The sequence below is a fragment of the Takifugu flavidus genome, chromosome 9, assembly GCF_003711565.1.
Source record: "Takifugu flavidus isolate HTHZ2018 chromosome 9, ASM371156v2, whole genome shotgun sequence".
Lineage (NCBI taxonomy): Eukaryota > Metazoa > Chordata > Actinopteri > Tetraodontiformes > Tetraodontidae > Takifugu > Takifugu flavidus.
The window spans coordinates 10,902,519-10,919,700 of NC_079528.1; the positions used below are offsets into that span (position 1 = coordinate 10,902,519).

A 17,182-nucleotide genomic window follows, 5' to 3' on the forward strand; every position below is an offset into this window, starting at 1 on the left:
GAGAAGATGTCAGAATGCAGGTGGGTTTAAAGTGGATACAAGGTGGAGATCATTGGCAGGCGGAGGCGCGAGCTTCTCCTAAAAGTGGATTTTATCTCAACCTGACCAGAGTAGGTGTTGGAGACGTTCCTAAGCAACACTCCAGAATTAAACCGAATAAACCCATGATGAAACTGGACGTTTTCCCACTTTCCTTTGGTTTGATTCAGCTCGTTGGCACCGTCCTGCCGGCTGCAGTTACATCACCAGCACAAGATGGCAGCACCTGTATCCCAGGATTCTCCTCCTCTGTGGGTGGCGCCACACTCAGGTTTTAGTTTACAGTAATGCCAAAAATCCAAGCAAACAACGACATTTCTTTTGTATTACAGCCTCTTTATCCAAACTTTATGGGAATAACTCAGTTTGACAAGACAAAAGGGGGATAATGGACCTCCTGCTTTCTTCTTCTGGTGCGACTGTGATTTCTGGAGCGAGAAAAACAGGTGTAAAGGAGGAATGTCACGGTTGTGATGTGGATGAGCTGGGACAGTCCTGTCTGAACGCTCTCTAACAGCTACTTTTGCCCTTTTCCTCTGCTGTCTGCATCAGGCCCCGGAGGTCCTCGTGCTTCGTCTGAGCTGTCTGACCAGATGCCTGTTTCTTGTTTAACAGTGCATCCCTCTGCATTATTTCACAGGCCACAGAGGGGAAAAAGGGCAAGGAGGAGGAAACCAGTGACTGTGAAGGATCAGATCAAAGTGTCTCCGACTCTCTCCCACTGCTGGAGAGGAAAACGGTGTTGGGATGCGGCCGCAGCTGGAGACGCGTCGCCTGCAACACCAGCCGACCGCGTGTTGCTGGTGTAATCTCCTGACATGAACCTGGATAATTCCTGCTTCACTGCAGATGCTGCGTCTCTATGAAGTCCTTTAAAAAAAATCCTTTCTCTACACAATCAGGGGGACATTAAACGCACACCGGGCTGTGCAGCTGTCCTCTAGACCGAAGACGAATGTCTCAGTGTTTGTTTGACACAGTAAAACAGGCTGACTTCAGACTGTTACTTGGAACCAAAACAATTATTTTAGTAATTAGATGATGTGTTTCAGTACCTCAGGCTTTTCCCTTTTTTTGTTCCCTTTTCCTTTCTATTCTGGTGCACACCTCCGGCTGACGGGAGGCACTAAATCACCTCAGACTGTCGCCGCCAACCTTCAACGACAAACACAGACATCAGTTTCCAACAATGACCAAACTAATTGACCTTAAAATTGAGGACTGAGCAGTTGCAGCTGACTGCAGCCTCCAGGCTGCTGACCTGCAGCGGCCGACACGCGCACACCACACCGTACAGAATCAGTTGTTGCATTTCACGCACTGCATTAGTCTCATATCACTACTGCGCGTGTGTCTCACGCCACCGATGTAAAAAGCACGTCGAGGAAATATCCAACAAGAAATCAAACTGAGGCTATTTCTCTTCATCCTGTCTCAACAAAAACACCCATTTGGATAGATAGATAGATAGATAGATAGATAGATAGATAGATAGATAGATAGATAGATAGATAGATAGATAGATAGATAGATAGATAGATAGATAGATAGATAGATAGATAGATAGATATGGGGCACCGTATTTGAATCCCTCTCATTAAAGCAAATATATCACCTGTGACTCAGTGTGAGTCAAGTCTCTAAGTTTGGCCCTCGGTTGAGTGGGTGGGGGTGTGGGACGCGGGGGGGGGAGACGGAAAGCGGAACGCGCAGAAGTTATTCATGACGGCGGTGCGCACCGCGACTCCAACCTCTCCACTCCCGAGCGCACGGGGACGCCTCCGCTTTCCTTTCAACCCATCTGTGACGGCTTGGCGAGGACCTTTAAGAGCGACGCCGCAATCTTTCATCCGCAGAGTCACTCCCCAGCGCCTATGTATCGATGAATTTCCCCGGGAAACTGCCGAGCATCCTCCTGCTGGTGCTCCTCGCAGCGCAAGGTAAGCGCCCGTCGGTGGCCAGCGCGCAGCGGACCGCACACGGACTGTGGAGCCGCGTTACATCTGGGTTAGAACTGCTCAAGTTGCTTACTTTTAACTATTCCACAGGCAGCAGCGCGCACTGCGCAGCTTGGATGAGATATCACGAACACAACGCGAAGTCGGAGAATCAAAACCAGTAGACTGGTCGTGGGTGCAGATTTTGATTCAGAATTCGGGTCGGGGGTGAAACCTGTCTCCTAGTTCTTGGGCGCGTTTATCAGACAGCAGAGCTCATGTACATGTGAACTTCAGGCTCCTTTCCAGGCATCGCCAGTATAGCAACGCGCACTCGATGCTGTGGTGATGCGGAAAGGCAGCGTTGACTTTGCTGTGGAGGAGCTGATGTGTGAGGGTTGTGTTTCCCTGAGCGCCTGGAGGTCATGGATGACACGCTGCTGCGTGTTCCTCCTGTGTGGAGGGATGGGGGCACCCACAGAGGTGAGAGGTCAGCACAGATGCCCTCCTGGATCTCATCTCTCAACATGATGCGCATAAAAAGCATCGCTCTTGAAATAGGATCTAGCAGAGAGACGAACAGAGACTTGCAAGTTGTCTGGAAAACTCTCATTTCCCTAGTGGTTGGATCACGTCTCGGTTTTGTGACATTAAGTCCCAGCTGGTTGGCTGTCGATCGGTCTTTGAGCTGTCTCCGTCTCTGTGATCGCCCCTCTGCCTTTTGTTCCCAAAACAGTTTCTAAATATATATTCTTATTTATTTATTTCTTCTGCGGTCGGTGGGAGGCTCGCTCTTTTCAGAGAGACTCCTGTGGGACCCAGAGAAGATAAATGTTTCCATATAACTTTGTTGTATTCACTTTTGACAGAGGAACTGTTCCCCAGCGGGGGGCCTCAGCACAGTGGGGCGTCTTTTCTGATCTATGTGGAGGTTAAAATAATTGAAAGGTGTTGTAGGTTCCAGCTTTGATCTGCAGGTTGCTGGGTTTTTTTGCTTTTATATGAGTCAGACAATGTAGGACTTGATCCTTGAAGTTCTGATGCTAAAATTTCTGTAAACCCCCACAGCAACACAGAATTTTTGTACACTTTCAGGTTCTATACAACAAACCTGGCAGATTTTTGTGCTTTGATAATGATCACTTAACTCCAACATTGTATTGGCAGACATATAGAGACAGACTTGCCCAGAAAAGCCAGCAGAAAGTGTCAAAGGTCAGCGTCAGCGTCACCCTGTACAAAAAAAGAAAAACCTTTACAAAGGGAACCCTTAATTAGTGGTTTAATATGAATCAGTCAGGAAGGGATTAGGCTAAAAATGTTCTAATTAAAATATGCTTCCCCTCAAACTCCTCAGTTTGTTATTGAGTAAAATATAAAATTCAAGAATGAACATATCAGATCAATCAAATATCAAATCATGTGTTAAAATATAGGGTAGCAAATTAAATCAGTTGGATCAGTTAGTTAGAGATCAAGCTAAGTAATGTTAGCATTAGCTTGGCACGTGAAAATAGCTTCCACTAAAATTAATATTCATTTGTATATATCATATTATATGAGTAAATGAATGTTTCAGTTACATATTATTAAGCTTTATTATGGATATTTTTTTATCTATCAACAGTGGCTCAACCATGATTTTTCATTTCGAGGGGAACGGTTCCCATAAAGTCCCATCTGCAGTTCCCAGAGTCCCCAGTGGGAGCCTCATCCTCAGTGTTTGTATACACACCTCCTTGGCCAAAAATATCGTCGAAAGACGCAGTTTCCACGTGTGTGACCTGACGCAGGCGTGATGAGCATCACTGCACCACACGTCAGCCGGGCGCAGTCGCTCTCTGCTGCTTTGTTACTTTGTCCTTGAACCGGACAGATTAGCTGGACACTTTGACTTTTTCATTTAAGGTTGAAAGACCAAAACAATGAAGCCCCCCCCCACACACACACATCCATCTCTACTCTCCTCCCACAATCCCTCACTGGCCGTGTGGGCTTTTGTGTGACTCTGTCCCCAGCCTGTGCATGCAGATAAGTACCTGGGAAACACACACACACACACACACACACGTTCCCAGCGGGGGTCCGATTAGCGGCCCACGCAACTATTGTCTCCTGCCATGAAGGATCAGGTGATTTGCCACAATAACAGGAGATGCTGATCCTGCAGCCCACAGAATTGGGGTTGAAATAGCTCTGAGGTAAAGAGTGAAAAATGGCAAGTGCCGCTTGTAATAATGAAAGAAAACGGGGCGCCTGCGTGGCTGGGATGGATATCAGCACATTTCAGGTTAGAGACAGAGCTGATAAAGGCTCCTGCGTCACCACCAGCCCAAAAGAAGCAGAGAGAGATGTCCAGTCATGCCTGCATTACGCTCCAGCCTTTCTCTTATATTAATGAGCATTTTAATAGGCTCCAGCTGAGTGTTGAAAGAGTGGAGAGGATCTCCCTTTCAAACAAATTCTGCCCCAGAGAGATTTCTAATTATGAAGGGAGAAACACAAGGAAAGGCAAATATCGAATATTCTTCCTCTAAACAGTATTTGAAATGGTTTATATTAAGCCTCAGGGGTCTTTATCTAAGCCTGCTTGCAGGAAGTAGTCCAGTTCACGGCGTGGTCGTGCACGTTCGCTCTTCTGCCAGGCTTAAATGCTCCTCTGGGCTGGGAACGATGGATCTCCAGTTTCTCTCCCAGAAGCACCACAGCTGCAGTGTGTCTGTGCGTGTCCTCGCGCGAGGCTCAGCGGCTGCGTGGTGGCGCTAACACGATTGTCATGTGATTATAGCTACTGAACACCCCCCCACCCCCCACCCCCCCACAGCACCACTGCCACAGGCCACGACACCATCCATCCATCATTCCATCCGTGCACACACACACACACACACTGGGTTTTCTTCCTCTGTCAGGATAGACATAATAAAGTCCCCAGCCCGTAAGGGTCCTTGGCTGACCTGTTACCTGACCCCTACCCAATTTCAGTCTTGAACCTTAAAACCAAGCCTGAACCCTCAAGCAGACCTTTGAGGATGTGAGCACCTGCCAAATGTCCTCACTATGCGGGTGAAATGCACGTTTTTGTCCTCGCTTCGTGGCATGTGCACGGACACTCTCTCACACACATGCTCCTCCAGACAGCCCTGCCTGACTCCTCCGGGACGTCCTGGTGTTTAGCGTTAGCGATGGACTGAGTCACGCTTCAGGAGGGAGGGAAGCAGAAGATGCCTCAGATGCAGGATGGGAATATTTTAGCATTTTTATCCCCCCCCCCCCCCCCCCTCCGCATCTTGGTCAGACATCTGTATATTTTTTGCCTGACCTCGGTTTTACCTTTTAGCATTTTTGTAACCACTTTCTCTCGGCACTTGCCGCTCGTCAGTCGATCTCATTAAAGTGGGCTTATAATATTTCTGACCTTCTCATCTGAAGGTTGGCTGTCTGTGACTTAAAGATTTATTATCAACACGGGAGCTGCACAGTAACTTCCGTTCTGTTTTTCATCAATCCAAAGGAAAATATGATCCAACACGCATTTCCTTTTCTTCCTGGACTTTGTGGGAACAGTCTCTCCATTATTATTTGTGTTTACAAACCCCACTTGCATGTTTATCTCCAGCTGGGGCCACGTTGGGGCGCGGGTGCACAAATAGACAAAGGCAACAAAGCATTTCATGCACATTCAGGATAATCACTGAGTTGTGTCAATTCCTTGGCCTTTTTCCATCAGACCGTGTTTGATCCATATTTCCATATGTATTTATTCCAAAATATCAGTTGGCGTATTGGACGAGCGACGACACACGTCCCGTTGGCTGTGTGCAGTTGCTGCCTGGCACAGATTAATACAGTTAATGGGCTTCAGAGTGTGGTGGTGCCGTTCTCCTGTTGTTTCCGATCAGGCCTTCTGTTCATCTCATTGCCTGGAACAACAACTGCAGCATCAAATAATCACTGGCAGGGCTTCAAGGTGGAGGAGAGGGTCAGATGAGCGAGGAAGTGGCAGCTGAGGAGCCTCTTGAATGAACCAGAAGACTGCTTAATTCATTTTGAGGGAAGCAATTGTCAAAATAGCCAAACTACAATAAATTCAATCACGCAATTCTCTCTAGTTGGTGTTAACAAGGAGAAATTCTGTCCTTTAAAATGCACTTCTGTCCTCAAAAATACATCTGAGGTTTTAGTTTTAACAATTTTCCCTGTTGTATTGTGATTGTGTCTCTTCTGTTTTATTTTTTGACTTATGTATGTTTAACAGAATTCCTCTGATTTAATAGACGTCAGCGGGAGGAATCTAGCTGCGATAATGAGATTTCTGATAATCGGCTACGTCAGCTGATTATGACAAAGGGATTAAATCACATTATGCTGTTTACAAGACCACTCGAATAATCGAACAGCTCCAGAAATCGGATCATGATCAGATTTGTCTGGCCAGCTAAACAACATTTGAACTTGAGGACACTAAATAACTGATCAGGTATCGATCGGTTTATCAGCTGTGGGTGAGACTTATCATAAAAAGGTTTCTGACCTTTGCTAATCATAGCTAACATAAAAGCGGATTCTGTCATGAGAAACGTGACGGGTTGGCTCCGTCTGACCGTTCACTCATTCCCTCATTCATGTGCTGCTGTGGATGATCTCAGATGACATAAACAATGTTCTCATTGCCTCTCATTACTTTCTTGGGGAAATGTCACAGGGCCTGTAGGGATGAGCGTCCCTCCACTGTCTGTGTGACACACCGTGAATGCGGAGGAAGAGTTATGTCAGAATCAGACTAATGAGATTTATCTGTGATTGTCATGATGCGATATTAGGGCTGGTGGGGGTTTGGCATCACAGGAACGGGCTGTCGAAATGTTTGGATTCGTCACTGCTGCTGGGAGAACACGAAATAAGCAATTATTTAATCTGAAGCTTAATTCCCTCCCACAGCACATCTGTCAAATAGTCCCCTGATGTTATTTACCTGCTTAACTGTGTTCATGCTCAACGCATCCTTGGGTTGAGCTACTGCCGCTCCATCAGGATGGCGTCCGTGTCACAACAGCCTCTCCTATCATCAAACTCCCACATCTTCTCCGAGGAAAGCGCGGAGCCAAGGAGCAACTGAATTTTATGCATCAGTGAGGAAAAAACAGAAATATACTCCTGAGCAAGTCACATCAATGTACATAAATAGGAGAACACGGCCGCCTGTATGTTCCAGAGGTCATGTGACTCCTCATACTTGACGACAAACATAGGCTACAACATGCAGCGTATGCTAAACGGGCCGGTCAGGACGCACGCAGCCTGCACTGCAGATCCTCTTGTGCATCATTCAGCGCGCCACAGCCGGGCCATCAAAAACCCTGGAGAGCGAAGACACGCTATCAAGCTTTTCGCTGCCTGCTCGCACTGTCGCTTTTCGTCTTTCTGTCTTCCCTCCGTCTCACCGACTCTGTCAGCAGCGCATTATCAGCGGGTAATTAGTTCCTCCAGTGTCCAACACTGGCTCCCAGGCTCATCCTGTTAAGCACATGCATGATCAAAGAGGCCACGTGTCAATCTGCCGCTCCCGAAGCCACGAGTGACGGAGGGGTGGGGGGAATAAATCAGTGTGGCTATTTAAAGGGCGGAATGCATGACTGCTTGACTTAGCTTTGTGCAAGTGGGAGCAGAGTTGCATCATTTGGGTTGTGCATCACCAACAGTGAGTTTGATGAAATTGAATGACTGATTTTACTTGATTTTCAAAATCTGAATGAGAAAAAAAAGCAAAAACCAGTCTGTGTCCTGCATAAATGTCCGATAGAGTCAGAAGACTACACCCTTTTGATTTCAGCCCATGTATGAATTATAAAATGTGTCCCAACATTCCCAAGAGCTGTTTCTGAACGTACATATGCTATTCCTTATTACAGAACCTGTCTTTGACTAAAAGTCCTCCAATGTTCAATTTCCTGTTAGCAGTTTGCAAATAATGTAGCAGCAACAGCATGACAGAAGGCACAATTAAGGCTTATTAGAGGTGAAAGGGCAAAAGTTGTAATTAATGTGCTTGAAATCAAGGCAGGACAAAAAGGAATTAGAGGATTGTGCAGATGGAGGAAAAATGACTTCAATTTGTTGCCTTTTTTGGGTTTGAAGTGAACAAAAGGTCCATTTAATTGTCTGATTATAATTGGCCTGCTTCTCCCACCTCCAATTAGAAGCTTAGAGTTTAAATCTGGCAGTTCTGGCAGAACTGAATTAGTGAGCAGCGGCCGGTTATGAAGGCAGGTACTAAGAAGTTAAATTACACCAGAGCCTCAGGAGAGAGGCTTCATTAAGCTTTAACACTCCTCCACTGACCTCAGAACCTTTAAAGAGTTCTCAAGCAACTATAAGATCAAACACTTCTTAGCCACAGGATGTTGAAAATTAACTTTAATAAGCTATTGTTATTACTGTTATTGTCGTTATTATTATTATAGTTCTTATTAGATTAGAATTATCAATGACATTGTTTTCAGTTTATATATATACTTTATATATATATATATATATATATATATATATATATATATATATATATATATTTAAAGATATGTTGAGATAAACATGCATCATGGATAAATATAAAAAATTAACAGGGGAGTAAACTTTGATTATGTTGTCATATTATGTTCTTATTTCTAATATGTGATCTAATATTTCTCTAAATCCTGTGAGTCAATTTTGACAACATGATGAAACGAAACATATGAAAACTAGAAGCCTCACAGACTGTAGTCTGCTCCAATATATGTGCCTCTGTCTTCTCCCAGTAGAAATATAGAACCAGCCTTCTTTATTACTCTGCGTGAAAATACATTTTTGTCCACCTTTTTTTAAAAAAAAGTTATTTATAGCATCCCTCCTATATGAATTAAGTTGTAGTCCAGGTATTTGTGACAGAGTTGAAGCTTCTCCTGCAAGTGAAGTTTAGTGATCTTGCAGTGTGCAGCATGTTGGGAATAAATATATTAGAAAAGTAAAACTACCGACTGTAAGATGGTTTTTGGTTCTGATTTCTTCCTAAACACTTCAACACCCTTCATCAATCTCTGTTTTCTTAGTTTTCTTCATCCAAAAAAAGCAGTATTATGAATATACCTGAGCATTTAATTGTAAATATAATTCATTAAAGATAATTTAGGTCATTTTTACAACTGAGGTTGAGCTTTTAAAATAAATATTTAAATAAATAAATAAGCTTTGAACCAGTTTTTCAGCCTTCTGGATGGAGTTAAGGACAAACATGTCAGTGATTTATTTATTTGTTGTCAGGGGAACAAACCTTTTCATGAACGTGGATATTTGTGTGTATATGGGTCGTGCCCCATTTACGCTTTTGGTAAAAGTGCATTCTCCTCTGCCGCTAAAAGGGTTCAGTGCTCCTCGGTAAGTGCAAGTGGACGCGTACACTGTGGGAAAACGTGTCCATGTCTTCTTGCCTCGAACGCAGGCGATGTTGGTGTGACCTCTGCTTCTATCCAACACTTCCATCAAGTTTTCTTTCATTACGTTAGATCAATTGTCGAACCAACACGGGAAGAAAGTGTATCAAAAAGACACAGTTGGAGTTGCTGACAGTATTTAGGTGAGGGAGATGGTGTGGATGGGCGGCTCATTGACCTCTGAGGTTCTGCTGGTCCAGAGTGTGTGCTGATGTCCCGAGTGAGGCACCATTTTCTGCTTGGACAGGCATGAATCTGAAATATCTGCAGCGCTTGTCTTACCAGTGGCGGTTTGCACAATATGACCTTCATTCCTGTCGCTCTGTCCTCCGGCTTCCTCTCATGCTGCTCTCAGCTTATATGTTCTAAGCTTCCTGGAGGTTCGTGATGTTAACTGGATCTTCGTTCTGAATTGTTGCGGTCTCCTCGAAGATCAACCGCTTAGAATCGACGTGGTAAAATGCCTCTTCCTCTTGTCTCACTGGGTCCATCTGCAGCAACAGCTCTTGGCTTTTCCGGCACTTGTGCTAATGGTGCAGGAGCACCAGGGACTGATCATAAAGAATTTATGCTTTTAAAACCAAAACAATAGCATAACTTACACAGGATGCTCCTTCTCCCAGTATAAATGTAAACAGAGAAGCCCAACTCTTGTTATGCAATTAGGCACCTTTGTTGTTGTTGTTACATATAAAGTAAATCCATACTGTCTATAAGCTGAGTTTTATAAACACCTTCACATTTTTCCCCTCCTTCATCCCTCATCAGGTTGTGCCTCATCAAAGTCGGAGGACCGTTTATTCCGGAGGTTGTTCAGGAGGTACAACCAGTTCATCAGACCTGTGGAGAATGTATCTGATCCAGTCACAGTGGAGTTTGAGGTCTCCATATCTCAGCTGGTCAAAGTGGTGAGAGCGAAGGGGCATCACTGATGGGCTCATTCTTTCACCTTTACCCCAGCGATTAATCACCATGTGATCTTTTCAGGATGCAGTGAATCAGATCATGGAGACCAACCTTTGGCTGAGACATGTGAGCAGCTTTTATCCTTCAGTCAGGTCATTAGTGGCACTACTTTATGTGGACTGTCTGTTTGTTTCAGGTCTGGAATGACTACAAACTCAGATGGGTCCCTGTGGAGTATGATGGGATTGAGTACATACGAGTTCCATCTAATAAGATTTGGAGGCCTGATATTGTTTTGTACAACAAGTGAGTTTAATGTTTTACACTTCTGGCGTCCTTTTGGTGTCTGGATGCAGAACGTTTCTTCGGGAGATGTGATTGTTTTTCTGTGTGTATTTTCAGTCTCCTGACCTTTTTACTTAAATGTTGTGAAGGCCTTTAAGTGAAATGACATTTACATCCGGCAGTGCTGTTGGTGACTTCCTGGTGGAAGACAAAACCAAGGCTCTGCTCAAGTATGACGGCACCATCACCTGGCTTCCTCCGGCCATTTTCAAATCCTCCTGCCCCATGGACATCACCTACTTCCCCTTCGACTACCAGAACTGCTCCATGAAGTTCGGCTCCTGGACCTACGACAAGGCCAAGATCGACCTGGTTCTCATAGGCTCAAAGGTCAGAGGGAGAGACGGAGGCTGGGAGGCAGCTGCAGCACCACATCATTATCTCTGCAGGAGTCTGGGAATGTTTGAAAGAGCATTCGGGGCCTCTGGGTTGGGTCATAACTGTGATTATTTATTTATTTTACACTAAATAGCATCAGCGCACTAGAACTGATCATAACATTTGTTGACAGGAGCTCTTTTATTAAACTGTTGACTGTGAGTGACGTCATGTTCGCGCCTTCAGGTGAACCTGAAAGACTTCTGGGAAAGTGGAGAGTGGGAGATCATCGACGCGCCAGGATACAAGCACGACATCAAGTACAACTGCTGCGAGGAGATCTACACGGACATCACCTACTCCTTCTACATCCGCCGACTGCCCCTCTTCTACACCATCAACCTCATCATCCCCTGCCTCCTCATCTCCTTCCTCACGGTGTTGGTCTTCTACCTCCCGTCCGACTGTGGCGAGAAGGTCACCCTGTGCATCTCCGTCCTCCTCTCCCTCACCGTGTTCTTGCTGGTCATCACTGAGACCATCCCGTCCACGTCGCTCGTCATCCCGCTGATCGGCGAGTACCTCCTGTTTACGATGATTTTCGTCACGCTCAGCATCGTCATCACGGTCTTTGTGCTGAACGTGCACTACCGCACCCCGATGACCCACACGATGCCAGAGTGGGTGAAGGCCGTGTTCCTCGGGGTGCTGCCCAGGGTGATGCTAATGAGGAGACCCATCGACCAGAGCTGCGCCTACCCGACCCGTGTTCCGGGAGTGACAGGAGCAGGTGGAAGTATTGTCGGAAACAAGAAGAGAAAAAGCAGCATAGGAGGAGGAAGCAGCTCGGGGAGCGTAAGCGTGGGGGGCATAACGGGGGGCGTGGCCTGCCCACCGCTGGACGGGGCCGCAGGAGGAGGGGGAGCCACCTCATCTGGCAGCTCCATGAACTGTGTGGAGTACGGCACAATGAACCATGACATGAAGCGGGATATGAACAGAAGGTTCCCCTACAGAGGAAAGGAAGTACCCACTCCCGTCCCTCCGCCCAAGGTGCCCCCTCCTCCTCCTCCTCCTCCTGCCCAGGCTACCCCAAACCCGGGTCCGCAGGAGTCAGAGCTGCCCAAACTTCCCAGGTCTCTCAACGCCCCCTCGCCTGTCAATGCTGTTGTCGCCTTCTCCGTGGTGTCGCCGGAGGTCAAACAGGCCATAGAGAGCGTGAAGTACATTGCAGAGAACATGAGGACTCGCAACAAAGCCAAAGAGGTGGGCTTCTTTAGCATGATGCTATCATTTCACATGGACAGCTCCTCCTAACTCACCCCACACTAAACTGAACCCTCTGGGGACCGCATATAGGTCCACGTGCACACTCATGAATGCACGCCACCACACCGAGCCATAAGCAACCGAGCCATATTGTACTAGAATTAATGTGTCTCTGCAGTGTTTAAATTCTGCTTGAGCTCTGTAAACGTAGAAACTGTTTCCACGGAGCTATAAAGGGAGTGTAAAGCTGCCTGTTTAAGTCGCAGATGGGGGGGCGGGGGGAATTTGCATTATACGCACTGCAGACTCTGGTTGGACCTGATATGTTTGTTGCTTTTCCGAGCAAAGCCGGGGTCTTTCTTTGAAGCACACAGGATGTCGTCTCACAGTGGCATTAGGGTCAGTGCTGCTATTGTTAGCACCTGGACACACAAAAAGGCTCTTACAGATATGACGGCGTGTGCCGCGGTTTACTAATATCATCGCGTTTGCTGGGAGTTACTGAACGTGGCGTTTTACCCACAACGTCCATTCTTTCTCGTCTCCACAGGTGGAGGATGACTGGAAATACGTCGCCATGGTCATCGACAGGATTTTCCTCTGGGTTTTTGTGACCGTGTGTGTGCTGGGCACACTTGGACTCTTCCTCCAGCCGCTCATGAACTTCTGAATCCATCCCATCGATCTTCGTTCCGGTTTTATCAGGGTTTCCTTGTCTGTTGTCCTGCTCTCTGGTTTCCTTTTCCTGTTTAAAGCCTTTAAGTCCTCATCTTCACTTCTCGCCCTCAGCTATCTTTTCCTCAGGACCCCTTTTTTTCTCTTCCTCCCCATTTTTTAAAGCTGATATCATGAACACATCTGTTCCTTGTTCCTTTCCTCACGTTTTCTCCCCTCTCTGCCTGTCTCCTTGTGCTTATCTACTGTTATTGAACAGCCACATATAATATACAGTATATTGTTAAAATAGTCCAGATGTTTTTTTCTATATTAATTCTTATTTTTGTGTGTTTGGGAGCGGCACATAGTTATACTCCAGTGCAATAAAGACAAAACACATTTATTTAAATGTGATCCAACTAGCGCCGGTCTCTAAGCTAAATGAAGCAGCCTTTTCCCCTTAGCTGATATCTTTGTGATGACTTAATTTGCTTTTCTCTCAATGTTGTCAGTCTCTCGTATTTCTTGTAAATTTGGAAACTACAAGTGACATGAAGAGATGACGACACCGGCTCCGGCTGTGGGCATGTAATGAGTTTTCCACGTGATTCTTGCAGAAGGATCACACATTGCACCTCACCGAAAACACACAGAAACACAAAGAAGAGCACAATTGTAGAGCTGTAAAAAGCCCGTCACCAATAAAGAAGGTTGAAGACTGACTGAAACTTGCGTCTGTGAGGTTTTCTTTACTGCTACCACTGAAGTGTCCCTTTGGGGACTGACTATGTCATCTATTTTCACACCACATTATCCTCGTCCCTCACCTCCAGCACTGTGCAGGGATTAAAGGCACAGCGTTTTTCTTATCTGGCTGGGAGCTTCTCACGTCAGCTTTAGTGGCTCAACTTCTCCCTCAGTATCACTCCCATGTGGAGTTCCTCAAAGCCTCCATCTTGGGTCATTTATTTTTCCTTTTGTGTATTTGTTTTTTTTTGTTTTTTACAAATGAATTTATATCATTTATTTACTGTTGAGTGTCTTTTTGAGGCAATAATGACCCTGGACACCCCCTGAGGTTGTTACCTTTGAACTTTAAGCCAAGTTGAACAGGGTTTTACATGTTTACCAACATAACTGCTGACTAATATCTTTGCCAGGCCTCCTGGTTTTGTTCAACTCTCTATAAAAGGAACAGTATCATCACTGAAAGTCTCGTGGCTAATTCTCCTCTGGGGGAAACCTGAGTGAGTATTGCTCAGTCACTCGGGACATTTAAGCAGTGACCTCTGCAGATGGGCCTCGCAGTTACAAGACTGCACATGCAGCAGGCAGGTGGCCTCAGTAGTAATTAGGACTGACCAGGAAGTGGAGCTTTATGGTAGAGATGGAGGGTAATGACGAAAGGAGGAGTTCAACCAGGACAAGCCAGACTTGTTAAATAACTGATGCATTTCTAGGTTACACAGATTCATTGTGATTATGTTGAATGATAAATCCATCTCTTATCAAGGTTCAGGACAGAAAAATACAACACTCTCACACAGATGTATCTTGGGTTAAAGCAAAGCCTCTGAAAGTGCAACAAAAAACTTGTTTCGAGTCAGAACGCTGCAGTCTCATCACTCTCTCAGTCCCTGTATCAAAGATCATGGGTGAATCACACACACACACACACACACACACACACACACACACACACACACACACACACACACATACACACACACACACACTCACACAGAAACTCCAAGGTGATAGAGCCGAATCCCTTCTCTCCTTTAGTCGAATTGGAATCAGCCAGTCAAATTTAATCCTTATTCGTGAGTACTAACAACTATGTGTGTCTGTATGAAGCCCCAGCAGCACAAGCCTCACTATATATGTGGATTATGGGATAGAGAGCGGTTATAAATATGGAAATGCATCGGTCATACAAGAGTCACGCAGCATCCCATTGGTCTCAGTCTGCTGCCTCAGAGGGTCTCTGTAGTACCTGGCGACCACGGAACCAAGAGCCGAGCCAGAAAACCAGCTCGCAGCTGAACACTGTGAGGCTGCAAATCTCTCTTTGTCAAGTGGCGGAGCTGCTCCTCTAATAGGAACAAAGAAGCTTTTGTCACATCAGCATTTAAAACCTGATTGTCTCCCTTCAACAGCCATTTAAATTGGACAAACATGGCTGCTGCTTATTTATAGTAAAAGGCGCGCTGTCTGCATCCGGCAAGCTGCAGCTGCGCTCTAATCTGAATTTGTCACGGTCCAAGTTTGATGTTTTAAAGCCGCAGATCGCCGCTGAATGATTGGAATGGCAGCACAGCAGAGCAAAGCGCGGCGGTGGTGGCTAAATTCAGGGATAATACATTATTAATCCAGCAGCCATGGATAAATATTTCACATGGATCTTCAGTCGTGTCATTGTCTGTTTGCATGTGGCTCCTGGAACGCAGGGCTCGAGTATGGTGGAAGTGCCACGTGCACGACTCTCACATCTCACGGCCTCTATGTTAGCTCTGTAGGATCAGGGATCAAACTTTTGAAACATGCAGTATATGTTATGGGTTCGTTATGTCTTCCTCCTTCACTTTTTCCCCCTTTTAATCGACTTTATATGAAGAGGCAAGGCCAGATGTGGGCTGCAACATCTGCAGTGGAGCGATAGGGCACGCAGGAGGGCGAGCGATAAATAAGGGTTGTCTCCTGCGACGATGGGAGCGGAACTTTACGCGCCCGCGGCCGGTGGACCGTACATAAGCAAAAGAGACTCTCCTGTAAATAATTCATTCCAATGGGAGCTTTCTGAGTGCATGCACACACACATGCAGGATGCTCTCACACATAAATGGCTGCCTCCTAAAGCAGTACACACACTCACACATGCTCACCAGAGAGCAGCCTTCTAATTTTATTCCCTGATGAATATTTATCATTGAAACACCCAAAAAAAAACCTTTTTTGTGTAGTGAGAGGGACATATCAGACATTTTATGTTGACTTTTAGGCAAATACATACCCCACCTTGATAAATAAAGCATCTCTGAGTCATTCCCTGCTGAATGTTACTTTCATTTTTATTAAAAATACTTTTTTTTAGTACAGGATGCACTTTTCAATCCAGGGAAGCGGTTGGAAGGTCATGATGAGTTTTGTTTTACATCATGTGACCTGTGAATAATCTGAAATATACAATACATATTCCATGTTTCCTGTGTGTGTGTGTGTGTGTGTGTGTGTGTGTGTGTGTGTGTGTGTGTGTGTGTGTGTGTTAGGTAACAAAATCAGATGTCACATAAAATACAAGGACTTGGAGCACAGGCTGCACCTATTGCTTTATCACTATTCAGTTAGCATTCAAGCTAATGCTAAGCTGTAAATGGACACCGTGTGGGCGTGGCTCAGGTGCAGAGGTGATAGGAGGGTTGTTGGTTTAATGTGTTAGTGGTTTAAAGTGGCCTTGAGCAAGTTTGTGAGCCCCATGCTGCTGCCAAAGCTCCGCCATTGGACATCAAAAACACAATCAAACACTTCAGATTGCTCAAATAAGCAATATCTCAGGCTAATTAATAATCATTCAGCAGGTTTCCACTTCCTGTCAGGACGCAAAATGAGGATCCCAGTGCGACGTGAAGTCATCAGTACTCCTTTGGAAGGCTCTGGAGGGCGGGCTGCATGTATGTCGGAGTGTGACAGAAGGTCCGTCATTGAAGTCTGTCACGTCCAGACGCTCCGCAGGGTTATGCAACATGTTTGCAACATGGAGAATGATTTTATCACACACAGAAACACACACCCGAGGGTACAAGCCCTAAAGCGCAGCCATGTTCCAGGAGATCACACACACACACACACACACACACACACACACACACACACACACACACACACACACACACACAGACAGTTTGCACAGATCACAGCTGACTCACATCTGATGGCATCTTTGGTGTTCACTGTTTCCCATCTGTCAGAGGACCGAGTTGTTCCGACATCCCATTTAAATCATATTTTTCCATTTTCCTTTGCTGCTGTACACAAAAAAATATATGAAATTTACCTTTACAAGATAAAAAGACTTCACTGGGAATAAACAAAAAATCAGACTGTGCCCAAAAATTCAGTTGATTTGATTATTATCAACCTTGTACTTAATCGGAAACTTCAGAACTCAGAGTAAAATCATTTTCAGTGCTTGAAAGGTGTCGTGGGAGGGCCTGATTTTCCATCAGTGGCTCTTTTCTTCTG

At 45.5% G+C, this 17,182-nt stretch overlaps 1 protein-coding gene across 2 annotated transcripts; it reads left to right on the forward strand.

Annotated features, from left to right (window-relative positions):
- Positions 1 to 1,745: 1,745 nt before the first annotated feature.
- Positions 1,746 to 13,668, forward strand: LOC130531581 (neuronal acetylcholine receptor subunit alpha-3-like). 2 transcript variants are annotated; one of them, XM_057043647.1, is made up of 7 exons: positions 1,746 to 1,979; positions 10,214 to 10,353; positions 10,433 to 10,477; positions 10,548 to 10,657; positions 10,819 to 11,026; positions 11,261 to 12,280; positions 12,834 to 13,668. In XM_057043647.1, the coding sequence occupies exons 1-7, from the start codon at positions 1,922 to 1,924 to the stop codon at positions 12,951 to 12,953; spliced, it is 1,701 nt and encodes a 566-aa protein (XP_056899627.1). In that variant the 5' UTR covers positions 1,746 to 1,921; the 3' UTR covers positions 12,954 to 13,668. The 2 variants fall into 2 exon arrangements, with proteins under 2 accessions (XP_056899627.1, XP_056899628.1); XM_057043648.1 differs by having other exon boundaries at positions 1,912 to 2,046.
- Positions 13,669 to 17,182: the final 3,514 nt, after the last annotated feature.